Source organism: Lytechinus pictus, chromosome 4 (genome assembly GCF_037042905.1).
Source record: "Lytechinus pictus isolate F3 Inbred chromosome 4, Lp3.0, whole genome shotgun sequence".
NCBI classification, from domain to species: Eukaryota; Metazoa; Echinodermata; class Echinoidea; order Temnopleuroida; family Toxopneustidae; genus Lytechinus; species Lytechinus pictus.
Window position 1 is genome coordinate 9,610,949 of NC_087248.1, and position 13,950 is coordinate 9,624,898.

General features: G+C 36.9%; 1 protein-coding gene across 1 annotated transcript; it reads right to left on the bottom strand.

The window, feature by feature from the left end:
• Window positions 1-1,389: 1,389 nt before the first annotated feature.
• LOC129258476 (uncharacterized) lies at window positions 1,390-8,616 on the bottom strand. The gene is made up of 5 exons (XM_054896737.2): window positions 8,373-8,616; window positions 8,216-8,267; window positions 7,159-7,211; window positions 2,009-2,137; window positions 1,390-1,616 (listed from the first exon to the last, which is right to left on the bottom strand). Exons 1-5 carry the CDS (start codon window positions 8,410-8,412, stop codon window positions 1,405-1,407), a joined length of 486 nt encoding a protein of 161 aa, XP_054752712.1. The 5' UTR covers window positions 8,413-8,616; the 3' UTR covers window positions 1,390-1,404.
• Between the last annotated feature and the right edge of the window lie 5,334 nt (window positions 8,617-13,950).

The following is a 13,950-nucleotide window of genomic DNA, read 5'->3' on the forward strand; positions in this document are numbered from 1 at the left end:
TCTAAAATGTTCAACAGTCCAAAAATTCATTATTTCACACGTTAGTCAGTCTAAGGATTATACAGGAGGTTCGTCCGAAATTAAATAAGGTTCAATATTCGGGAAGATTCTGAAGGTTTGACAGCCCCAAAATGAAGTAATGTTCCTATAGTCTATTTGTTATTGTTTTTTGTTGTTGTACTGAAAACCTTATTACATTTTCGAACTCTTTATCGAAATTTTTGAATAATGAACCTTGTTACAATTCAAGAATAAGGAACTGTAGGAGCAGTGTTTACCTTATCTTATACTCGGATTTACGAACCTACGAAATAACAATCCGAAAAAAAATCAGTAGCGTAATGAGTTAATGGCGTATGGGGTAACAATTTCTTTATAAAAAAATGCATGTACACAAGAGTCAAATTCTGTGATAGATTTGACATAATATTTGGAAAATAATACCACATTTCACACTTTTCCTTTCCTTTTCTTCATTTTCTGATGTTTTTCTTGGTCGGAAAAATTGGGGCTCCATGGCCCCCAAAGTCCCCCCCCCCGAAAAAAACCCTGTACACCCGTGACCTGCTTAATAACAGATTAGTTGATTTATTGGGTTGATTTGATATGATAAAATGATTTCCGTTTCACATTTGTACATAATATGATGAACATATTACAATTAATTAAAACAAATATTACAAAACACAATATGACAGGTACAGATTAATGATTACGTTTAAGTTTGCCAGATATATAGTTGCACAACATACAATACCGTGCGAGAAAAAAAAATTGACACCTCACAAATCCCCAAATATTTCATGAACACATATATATATTATATATGGCCTGAAAGAGTATCTTATCCCGAATAATTTTAGACCATATTTACGTGGTATGTCTTCACGCTTGGATGATCAAGGGGTATTCTTTGCAGTAATGCAAATTTTTATTTGAGCCAAAGAAAGGCGTGACTGCAATAAATGAATCAAGAGGCCAATTATGTCATAATCACACATGATCATGAGTTATAGTAAACACATTTGCAAATCCCTTTTCAATGAAATTAGCTTGAGAATTGATACTAAAAACTGTTTATTAAACAATGATAATGTAAATTATTGAGAAGGTGTTTTGAAATGGTTTTTAATGCAACCCTTGTAGGATTATGACACCATTGACATCTGGATTCATTTATTGCAGTCATGCCTTATATTGGCGCAAATCCAAATTAACATCACTGCAAAGAATACCTCTTGATCATCCAAGCGTTAACACATACCGCATAAAAAAATTGGAGAACATACTCTTTCAGGCCATATATAATTATGGGTTAAAGACATATTTTTCCTTATTTTAATTGGGGATTTGTGAGGTGTCAAGTTTTTTTTACTCACACGGTAGACATGGAAGAGAAATGTATTAAAGTGTAATTACCAAAATGTTTTCAGCCTCATATCTAGCTAAGCAATGTTCATCCGAGGCCCATCCGTCGATGAAGCCGACGTTGAGTCCAGTTAGATTACGAAAGTTGATGGTCGATGATCTCGGAGCGTAGAGGGCTACGTCCTTTCTTTTCACAAAGGCTCGGGTGAAGTCAAAAGTTAAACTTCTCGGGTAGGTTTTAACCCAACCTGGAATGAAAGAGAGTCAGAGTGAGGCTAGAAAAGAAGAAGGCCGGGTTGAAGTATCATTATCATCGTCGTTATCATCGTCATCATCACCCTCGTTATCTTTAATACCATTGTCATCATCATTACCACCACCTTCATCACTATCATATCATCATCGTCATCCTCCATCGTCGTCATCATCATCATCATTGTCATCATCATCATCATCCTCCATCGTCGTCATCATCATCACCATCATCATTTTCCTATTTACCATAATTCTTTATCACCATTTTCATCATTATCGTCATTATCATTATAATCACCACCATCATCACACATCAAAATGTTCTTAGCCATCTTGACCGTCGACATCACACCAACTTCCAAATTCATTTTCCCATCCACCTCACCTGTGCACGCATCGTACCAACCGGACAGCAATCCCTCTCCTCCCCGTGCCTGCTGGCCTGGTTCCGAATCCCAACACCGTTGGTTGACGTCCTTCATTAGAACGCAAGTCTTATTAGCGAGCCGACAGACTGAAAAAAATGATCAAAATAAATCCCTTGAAAACATTAATATTGATTACAAAATGCTGAATACATAACAGAACGACAGAGAGGGTGAGAAAGTAGGTAGGTAGGAGAAAGTGAAAAGGCATATAGGCAGGCTGGATAGGAGGGAATAGGCATTCAAGATCCACTTATAGACAGGTCCAGATTTGAGAAAAGTAAACTGTCTTAGGCAAATCGTGTTAATGCTAAATTGAGAAGTGTTTTAACATAATTTGAGGGCGCTGAGTCCAAATTTGCTGTTTGCCAACCTTGATTTTGATGTTAAAATCCTCAAATTGGCAAAAACAATATGGCCGCCATTCTACACCCATTTTTACTCTATTCTGACCCCCAAAACTTGTCACAAAAATGTTTGTCAACGGTTTTTGGTACTATTTGATCTTAGAAATAACATACTAAAAATCCATCAAAATCCGTATCCGGGAAAGTGGTTATTTTTAAGATGGTGTCTAAGATGGCAGCCATTAACTGAAAATTAATATAACCGGCACTTTTCTACCCTAGACACCTTTTTCGGTGCATACATGTATTCAATGGTGGAGAGCATAAAAGGAAAGAGTGAAAATAAGCACTCCAGGGTACCTGAAAGTCCAAGATTGCGCAAAAATGGCTGCCATGGCCTAAAAATTTATAATTCATCTATTACGTATTTTATTTGGGTTTTATTCATTGGTGATTTCAAGGGTCAAGAAGTAAACCGGAACAAGTTACAAGGACAGTCAACGGTCCACTATGTCCAAAAATCCAAGATGGCTTTCAAAATTGGAGTCTAAAATAGCTGTTGTTATCTAAAAACCCCCAAACCCGACATAGTTTGTTTAATATTTGCCTTGAGGATATGATGTTGGTGTCTAACCCATGGTTTAATGGGTCAAGAAATACGTTGGGACAAGTAACAAAGACAGTCTATGGTCCTCCATGTCCAAAAATCCAAGATGGCTGCAAAAATGGAGTATAAAATGTCTGTCGTTAATTACAAACCGACACAGTTTGTTTAACAACCGCCAGGAGAATATGATTTTTTAGTATAACGCATGGTTTAAAGGGTCAAGTATTAGATTGAGACAAGTTACAAGGACAGTAAGTGGTTCCAGTATGTCCAAAAATCCATGATGGCTTCCAAAATTGGAGTCTAAAATGGCTATTGTTACCTAAAAACTGACATAGTTTGTTTAATATCCGCCTGGGGTACATGATTATGTTGTCTAACCCTTTGTTTAAATGGTCAAGTAATAAATTAGGACAAGTTACAAGGACAGTCAGAGGTCCAGCATGTCCAAGAATCCAAAAAGACTTCCAAAATTGGAGTCTAAAATGGCTATTGTTACTTAAAAACTGACATAGTTTGTTTAATATCCGCCTGGGGTACATGATTATGTTGTCTAACCCTTGGTTTAAATGGTCAAGTAATACATTAGGATAAGTTACAAGGGCAATCAATGGTCCTGTATGTCTAAAAATCCAAGATGGATTCCAATTAAGGACTCTAAAATGGTTGCTGGTACTTAAAAATTGACATAATCTATTTAGAATCCATCTGGGATATATGATGTTGGTGTCTACATTACGGTTTCAAGGGTTAAATAATACTTTTGGATTAGTTACAATGGTATGAAGCTGTCCATTTTGCCTATTATTCAAAGATGGCTTTCAAAGTGAGTCTAAAAAGACTTCCATCACCTAAACATAGTCATAATTAGGTGAACAAAATCTACAATATTGTGGTTTGAAGGCTAAAATAATAAATCGGGACAAATAAAAAGGATGGTCAGTTTCCTCTTCGTCGTAAAAAGTCCAATGCGACTTCTGAAATTGCGTAAAAAATGACTACTGTCCCCTAATCATAAAACCATAGGATCGTCCTAAGCACAAAAATGACGTGTCTTGAAATACTTATCAGTGAATTATGGAAAATTTTTAGGTGAAAGTGTACCTTACTTTTTTAAAGTTAGTTTTTTATGTTTACCTATTGTCGCACCACCGTCTAATTGTGTCACTAATTCTTGTAAAACATATTTTCATGAGTCTTAGAAACAGAGACGCCAAAATAGTGGCACTAGATGGGATACGAAGTATTGTCATTTTTGTAACAATGGTGGCCAACTTGAATGCAATTTTTGGAGCGTTCTTCATTTTTTTACAAGATGGACAACATTGTATCCCTGTAATTCGTCTTCACCTATATCATTCGACCCTTGAAATCATGAGAAAGACACAAAAATGTTTCTAGGTAGATAGTATATGGACTTTGCAGCCAGATTTTTAAGAAATAGCAACTATTTTTTAAGCCATCATCACTGATAAACCTTGAAATTTTTCCAATGTAATTTTTCTCTTTGGAACCATGATTTTATATATGTTTTATTTTATTCTCGGTAAACCCCAAAGTTATTTCTACCAGGTGGATATTCTATGAATTTGGACCATTTCAAAGTTGCAACGTCCATTATAGACGCCATTTTGGATGGTCATCTTGGATTCTCTGACACACTCACTGACCATCTTGTAAAAAACATGTCCTGTTTCATTATTTGCCTTGAAAGTTTTTGATGATTTTGATTTTGATTTTGAGGATTTACTTTATTTTTTTAGTTGACGGTACAACGACTGCCGTTGTGGACGCAATGTTGGATTTCCAGGTAACCTTGGCGACCTTTTGTAACTATAACCTGTGTCAATAGACTTTGTTTAATCCTGACATGCCTAAGTTTCATGAAATAGACATCTATACCCTAAAAGTTATGACATTTCAAAAACTTAACTTCGGTTAAGATTTCATGTCGACTTCGCCACCGCCGTCGGAAAAGCGACGTCCATGTTTTGCTTCTGCTATGCAGGCGAGGGAAAAATGGCGGACACGTTAAAGATACCACAATATGAATATGCCAGCATCGCCTCAAAATTATCAAACATTTGGCCATATTATTTATCAAATCAGCAGCTGTGAATCATGGCAGCCATCTTGGAATTAAAGATGGCTGACGAATCAGTCGGACACATTATGTTTGCAACCCTGGGTATCAAAAATAACGCATAGATCCCAATTTCTGAAATATAATCACCCATAAAAATCGTTTAATATGGGAAACTGCATTAAAAATGCCGCCATTTTGTTTTTTGCCGATTTGAGGATGAAAACGTCGGAATCAAGTTTGGCAAACAGCATTTTTGGATTCAGCACCCCTGAATTACCTTAAAACAATTGATAAATCAGCATTAACACAAAATGCCTAAAGCACTTTTTCTGAGCATATTTTTTCAATTCTGGACCTGACTATTAAAACAGCCGAAAAAGAGTGACTACATAAAATATCTTCAGAATTATTAAGGCGTTTATCCACAAATCATTCATATTCATTAAGGGGGAAATTACCGAATTTACCGGATATACAGACTGCGCAAACTCCTGTATTTGTGTTGCGAATGGTACATTATACATTACACACACTTATTATTTCCCCTTGGCAGAGAAGGGCTTGAACAACAACTAAAAATCGACAAATAAAAATACATTTTACCGTTGCCCCAAGATGAGTGTTGATTAAGCGGAATAAATGCATTATTGGAAATTGCATGTCATCATTAAAATGCAGCGAGTGAGCTGATGATGTAATCTACCTACTTTTCTTATGTATTTCATATCATAGTATAAAATGAAATTGTAATGATTTCAATTTTCTGCTCCAAGAATGTACAAATATGACCGACTACTGATTGAATGTACCTCTGCTGAAACTTGTTATGTGTGATAAGAAACATAAACTAATTAAATAGAATGAAATAAGGTAAAAAGAACGAGAGGTCATGACATCATTTACTCGCTCATTGCGTATTCATGCCAAAATGTGCGAGAACCATTCCGGGCGTTTTGCAAAATACTTCAAAAATGTAAAGGGATGGTCCAGGCTGGAGATATTTATATTTCAATGAATAGAGTAAAATTCACAAAGGAAAATGCTGAAAATTTGATCAAAATCGGATAACAAATAACGAAGTTATTGAATTTTAAAGATTTGCATTATTCAGGTGAAACAGTTCTAGGCATGTCTTTATGAATATTAATTAGGTGGGCTGATGATGTCATATCCACAATTGTTCTTTTGTACACTCTAAATTACAGGGATTTAAAATAAATCCTGATCGGCTGTGAATAGGGGCCAGTCGATTTTGGATTTAGATTTAAATCTTAAAGATTTAGATTTAAATCTTAAAGATTTAGATTTAAATCTTAGAGATTTAAATTTTAAGCATTTGTGGATTGAATATATATCCTTAATATTCAAATCTAAATCCAAAATCGACTGGTCCCTATTCACAGCCGATCAGGATTTATTTTAAATCCCTGTAATTTAGAGTGTATTTTATCGTATGACATTAGGTTTATTAAAAAAAAATTCTACCAAGAACTAAAGTAATTGGATCGACAACTGATTAGTTATTTATTGCCGCAACTTATTTCATCATAATGGAGACACATCATTTACACATGTATGAAAAAATGAAACATTTATGATTTCATGTAATAACAAAAGAAAAAGAAAAAGTGGGATGTGACATCATCATCAGCCCACCTAATGAACATTCATGATAATGTGCATATAACTGTTTTCACAAAATATTGTTAAACTTTAAGATTCAATAACTTCGTTCCGATATTGATGAAATTTTCAGCATTTTGCTTTATGAACTTTACTCTGTTTATTTAGATATATTTTCAGCCCGGACCATCCCTTTAAAACCCAAAGACTATCTATTATTTATTCAATGATTATGAAATGTTCACCATTTTGCTCCTGTACTTTAATCAAATTATATCATTTGGGGAAAGGCGTTCCCCTTCGACAGTTTTGCCACCCAATATAGGCACATGTGCTAGACTTCTCCCGAGACCAGAAGAATTTATTCAAATCCTTAATAGGTTAGCGTGCTTGCAGTTTCGAAGGTAAGGGGTGGAAGAGGGGGGGGGGTCATATGTCATATCCTACCTGCTTCGACCACATCAATGTTGTATCCTTTGATCTGATAAGACGCCTCGTCCCTGAGAAGGGGATAGAAACCAATCAACAACAGGTGTAATCAAACTGAAAGGATTAACACTTACTGGTACACCTTTCTGGTGCTATAACCAGCATCTCCGCGTCTTATGGTAGTGCATTTCTTCTATACTTTCTAACCGTTATCTGTGTTTGAAAACATTTAATTCATCATTCACATGCCTTTTGGAATTAATAATTTAATAAATCTACTTTCAACTTTAGCTGGTAGGCATATAGGTATCGAAACGACTTACAATCAGGGTGAAACAGCTATACGAGACACCATCCGGGAAAAGTGTAATCAGAACATGCACGTTCAGAGGTGATGCACGCCAATGGCCCTGGGAAGCGGGTGTGCTGAGGGTGCTAAAGCACCCCCAAATTTTAACTTTGGGGGTGCTGCGTGTGTTATTTACTATAGGCAGCACCCCTTGATATCTGGTATGCTATATAACATAAATGTAACCAAAATGATCTTCATTTTTAGTGAGAACCTGTTTTAGCTTATCTAATTTTTCTCGCACCAAAATCACCTTCATTTTGTAGTTAAATACATTTTTATTTTGTCTTTTATTTATTAATTAATTTTTTTTTTTTTTTTTTTTTTTGCTTTTCAAATTTAAGCCAGCCCCCTGTTAAAAGACAAAACCGTTCCTAGGCCCATGTGCAAGCCCCTGGTTTGTCTGCATATCAATAGGAAATACTATTTCTTCAATTAACGTGTGGATTTACATCGGAGCAGTTGTCGCCGGGTTAAAGTCATAAGACCGCCGCGATTGGCCTTTCGTAGATGATCGTGGAAATTTTTAACCATTCATTTTTTTTCTCTCTACGATCAATACGCCACGGCTAATCTAAACTGATACGATCTGATCAAATCACTACGATCACTCCACGATTAGGTACGCAGTGTAAATCGTGACAGTGAGGTACTAGGTATATAACAAATCAGCAGTTTGCTCTTTATTAATTTTGAAATTGAACTTTCATTGATGATAATACTTACAGATACTCAAGGTTGACACCAAAATCTCCGATTGCTAGGGTCCACACCTTCTCTGTAATAATCAAACGACAACCATGAATGTCAAGAACATTGAAAAAAAAATTAGATGCGACATATTAAGGCTCGTAATGTAAAGGCTTGGTCCCACTTCACTTACGGATGCAGAGAGGATGTAAAACGGACAAGAATATTGCCATCCGTTGGGAAACGTTATGTATCCGTTGTGTACTCTTTACGCTCTATATCCATCGAGCATCCGTCCACTCTGATTTCATTGTTCGCCCATTTTGTCCATTGTCTGGGAGCGGATGAAAACCGATGGAGCCAACCCGAAATTTTGCTTGTCCACTGTACCCGTTATGAATACGTTTTGTGTCCGTCGGCCAGTGGGACCAGACCTTTATTGAATAATCAAAGAAGAATTGAAATCCAAGGAACGCTATATAACAAAGAGATTCCTCTGTCATTAAACCTACAGAAGAATTTGAATTTAAAGCATTGTAGTACGCAGGGGCGGAAATCTTTCACAAAAGGTAGGGGGGACACAGGGGCGGATCCAGCCTTCGCCAATAGGAGGGGGGCGGAAATTTGTTTCAGCCATATTTTCCCCAATCGGCAGCTCGAAGATGATTTGTTTGTTTCTTTGAAGGGGTAGTCCTCATTAGTCACTTCTTAGCTTTATTCTTATGAATTCATATATAATATCATAATCCTTATTTATATGATGCGAGCGCGAGCTAATTTTTTGGAAATTTTATGTATCTTTTCCTAAAATTTGAACATTGTGGGCAATGTTTGTTATCCTGAAAAAATTACTACGAACGCAAAGCGCGAGCAGAAATGAACTGATGGAAAAGATACCTGTTAAAGACTGCGTGCAGTTAGCATTTAACAATCAAATAATGCGAGCGCGAAGCGCGAGCTGATTTTTTTTTACATTTTCACCTAAAGAATATAAATTCTAAGCGCTTTTTGTAACTCAAGCAGAATAGGTATATAAGTAGACAATTGATGCGAGCGCGAAGAGCGAGCGGAAAATTTCGAGATTTAGTCCTATGATATATACTGAACGAGACACTCTATTCATGTTTTGTAAATCATGAAAAGGATGAGTATTAATAATGCGAGCGCAAAGCGCGAGCAGAAAATTTGTATATACGATTTGAACTGGTACCTGTTGAAAAGGTACCTGTTAAGGACTGCTTGCACTTAGCCATGAAGGCGTTACATATTTCAACAATAAAAAAACGCGAGCGCGAAGCGCGAGCTGAAAATTTTTGAAAATTTCTAAAGAAAGAATGGAAAATTTTAATCAAATTTTGTAATCGTGAACAGGGTAGCTATATAATTCAACAATTGATGCGAGCGCGAAGCGCGAGCAGAAAAAAAATCGAGATTTAGACCTAAAAATGGGCCACTCTGTTCATGTTTTGTAAACAGCCATAGGCTGATCGAGGGCTTTTTACCGTGTTTAAATAAAATAAATCATTCAAAATCAATGTTTTGTAAATCATGAAAAGGATGAGTTATAGGGGGTCTTCCTACATTAATAATGCGACCACAAAGCGCTAGCAGAAAATGTTGAATATTGTGATCTGAAACTGGATAATGATTTAAATAGAGAACAAGTTGAGTATTTGAATAAACATGCGCGCGCGTGTTTCATATTTAGACCTAGAATCTAGGCAGTCTAAATACATCTTTAATCATGAAAATCATGAAACTTTGATATTCCGATCTGAAAAAAGAGTCAATTACAGCTTTATATTTCAAGCATTTTGTAGGAAAATTGTAAGATGGACATGGATCGCACTTTAAAAAAAGAGCTAAAATTTTCATTATTATTACTTTGAGTTTTGACATAGGACAGGGACATCCTTATGACATGTAATGAAAATGATGACTATCTTCCTATTCCTCTTGCTAAGCGCGAGATGAAACAAAAGGGACAATTTAACTATTAAATTAATATCATATTTATTAATGCCTAATGAGGGCGCGAAATCTGATGATATTATGGCATAAGAACTGGACATTTCACTTTTGTAATTATGAATAGGATGCATCAGTTAATATATTTTTAACCATTAATGCGAGCGCAAATCGCGAGCTAAAACTTTTGATAAACTGTCATGTAAAGGGGATTTTAAGTAGTTTGTTGCATAATCAATATTGAAACATACTTAACTCGCCAATCAAAATGCCAGCCTGCAGCGCTAGCTGATACGTCTTGACAATCAGACCTGAAAAGGGATATTTTGAAAACTTTATGGAATACACGAAAATAATAGGTACCTGATAAATCAAAATTTGCGAGTGCGCAGCGCAAGCAGCAAATGTTGATAAAAATATTTAAACCATTAAACTGACATTTTTACAGAGCACTTTTTAAAAATCAATTTGTTAATCACACAAAATAATGAAAGTTCGATTTCCGAGGTGAAATATGTTTTGTATATTGACTTACAAACTTGATATTTGAGCTCCATATTGAACAAGATATGTAAATCACCTAACAGGCAATGCGAGCGTGAAGCGCGAGCGAAAATTTTATATAGTGGCACGAAAGATTCTTTTTATTTTCCAAGTCTTCCCCTCATCTTATTTTATGCACTCGTCGTCCTTCTTTTCTTTTCCTCCTCTCTTTTCCATCTTTTTTCCTTCCTTCTTTCTTTCCCTTTTTTCTTTTTTGCTCCGCCAATAGGGGGGGGGGGGCCTAGGTCCCCCTAGATCCGCCTATGGGGACAAGGGCGGGAAAATTTGACAAGCAAAAAAAAGGTTATCATCCCAAAAGTACGGTCATCTCGTCCCAACTCGTCCCAAAATACATGTTTTATTTCGATTCAGAATAATGCATTTCTTACCATCATAAAAGACAAAAAATATTAGGGGGGACAATTGATATTGTGTCCCCCCTACTATTTTGAGTAGGGGGGACACGTCCCCCCTGGGATTTTGTGGCCCGAATTCTCAAAGGGTGGCTAACTTAGCCCGTGCTAACTTAGCCCACTGGGCTAACTATCCCCCGTGGGCTAATTTAGCCCACCGAGCATTTCTCAAAGCGTGGGCTAGTTAGCACCCCCGGCTAACTTAGCCCATCGGGCTAAATATTTAGCACGGGGTGCTAAATATTTAGCACGGGAGGCTAAATCTACCACGATCGATGACTGAAGTTAGAGCTCTATTTAGCACTGTACTGAGCATGCTCAGTGTAATAAAGCAGTACTGAGCATGCTCAGCGCCGTATTGAGAGTTTAGTCTGCTAGGGACATGAAAACGTCGCCATCGCAGGGGTTATGAAGCAGGACTCAACCAATAAAAAATCATGTATCAGCAACATGCACTTGAATTTCTTTGCGAGATGGTATTGACAGCGAACATTGTCATTAATTTGTTAATTAACTTGGGCCAACGTAGGTATATATTTACCGCCGACGGCACGCCGCCTGCGAGCGCTGCCCCTGCCTCCCGGGGGGGCCACTTACATTGACGAGTGGATACCATGCGCGACCAAAAAAACACGTAAAAAGGATGTCTTTTCCAAGATAGGGCACGTTACGTACGTAACGTGATAAGGGTGTCAAAAACACAAAAATAATGAAAAAAGGGTATCTATTTCGCTAGGAAAAATACGTGTTTAGGGTCAAATTTGCGGGGATGATAAAACAAAATTAAAATGTTTTATAAAGGATGTCCTTTTTGCCCCACGCTACGTGTTTAGAGTCCGATTTGCGCGAGGTATGGAAGGTGGGGCCGTACTAAATCAAATGGTGTGCCGGTAAAACCGACATAACACCGTGACATAACAATAAAATATCGCTGTACTTGTTTAGGGGTTTATTTCAGGAAATAATTGCCAAGGGTATCGTTTTGTTTCCAATATACTTGTTAAGGGTATGGTTTCAGACGCCAATACTTGTTAAGGGGTGCATTTTCAGAATATGGAAAATACGTGTTTAGGGTGATTTTCGAGACCCCATGGTCGCGCATGGTATCCACTCGTCAATGGAAGTGGCCCCCCCGGGCCCTGCCTGCACCGTTCCGGGCAACGTATCGCGTAACCCATGGAGCTCCGGCCGGAGCCCCCTGGGCTACGCATCGTGAGGACCAAGACTGCACTGTTCTACAGAGTGGTACCTTAAATGCGAAAAAAGCTGTAGGGGCCTACTCTAATTTTAACCTTTTGTTAGGTATGTATAGACTATAGGTTAGATCTAACCTTAGTCCAAATCGAGCACATGTCGTAGTACTGAGTACGGAAAATGCAACTAAAAAACTTGCCATTTATAGTGCACATTGTGTGAAATACATCATCGATCTGATTCTGTTTACGAAGCCTACCTACCTTGTCAAAGTGGGTGGATCGAGTTTTGATTGAAAATGAAATGCCATGCTGCTATGGCTATCCTTAAAAATTGAATCTTGAAAAAAATTGGGGTCTTGTATGTGACGTTTAGATGCATGTGAAAGATTTATGAGTTAGGGGCTGGGGCCGGCGCAAGCAACATGACCTCGACCCCACTATCGAGTGTCATTTATTTCTTTCTCTTAAACTTTCCTATTTGAAGTAATATTTTTAAAATTTTATGTTCTATTAATTGTATTTTTTCCAATAAGTTATATTTTTATCAATGGGGAAGTTGCAACAGTATTTGTATGAAATTCCATTTTCTATTATTTTTTTAAATTTAATTATCTTTCACCTTCAAAAACAGAATTCTTTAAATTTGTTTATTTCGTTATTTTTATTCCTTTATTTATAGTCTACCTCTTATAATTTACTTAACTAGTTTATATTTTTTTCTTTATCATTTTTATTTTCGATTGATTTTATATATATTTTTTTTTTGGGGGGTGGAACATTTAATTTCTGCACCCCATGATCGATGAAGTCCTGGATGAACCAAAAATTTAAAGGGGGCTTGATATGGCGTATCTGGTAAAATTAATTTTTAAAAAGTTGTGCGCGAGCAAAAACTTCCAACATTTGTGCCAGAGCTAACAATTTTGGAAGGAGCCAAGATATTAATTGGTAAGCTCCTCCAAGAGCACTCACTGGTCACCGTAATTGCATTATCCCTAACCTATTTCTGTTATTGCTACTCCAGTTGGCGGGGGGGGGGGGGGGTAACCAAGTTAGACACCATGCTTGCACATTCGTAAGAGCATGTATTCATTTTTTCAAAGGCAATACAGTATTTTAGCCAGAAAAATGTTGACTTATCAACCCTGGATGAGTAAAAACGGTATTCCACCGATCATAAAAATATATTTGAAATTGGGGGAAATTATGACAAAATGTCCAAGGTACTCCTAGATTGAAAGATAATTGCTAATTATGGTCAATTCTGAAATTATCAGCCTGGTGTCCAGCTTGCAGGGGCTGCGGATCCGGGGTGGGGGGGAGGGCCTTGACCGATTGTGATTAACTGTTCCGCAGCCCCTGCCTTGTAATAACTTTGCCTCCCTCCATCCCCTCCCGAAGACCAATTGCTTAATTCAGGATATTTGGTCAAAATGCCCCTGCTTTTAAAGAAAAAAAATAAAATCATTTCTGAGGGGATTACAATTCCTACAATAAAAATTAACATTTAAACAAAGTCTTATGATATGCTAACCCCACATGTCATTCTCTCGGTGATATAGCTACCTTCCCTCCTTTCACTTCTCATTTGCTTTCATCACATGCACATTATCATGTATCTTTACATACCAAAAAACTTTTCTCCCAATTA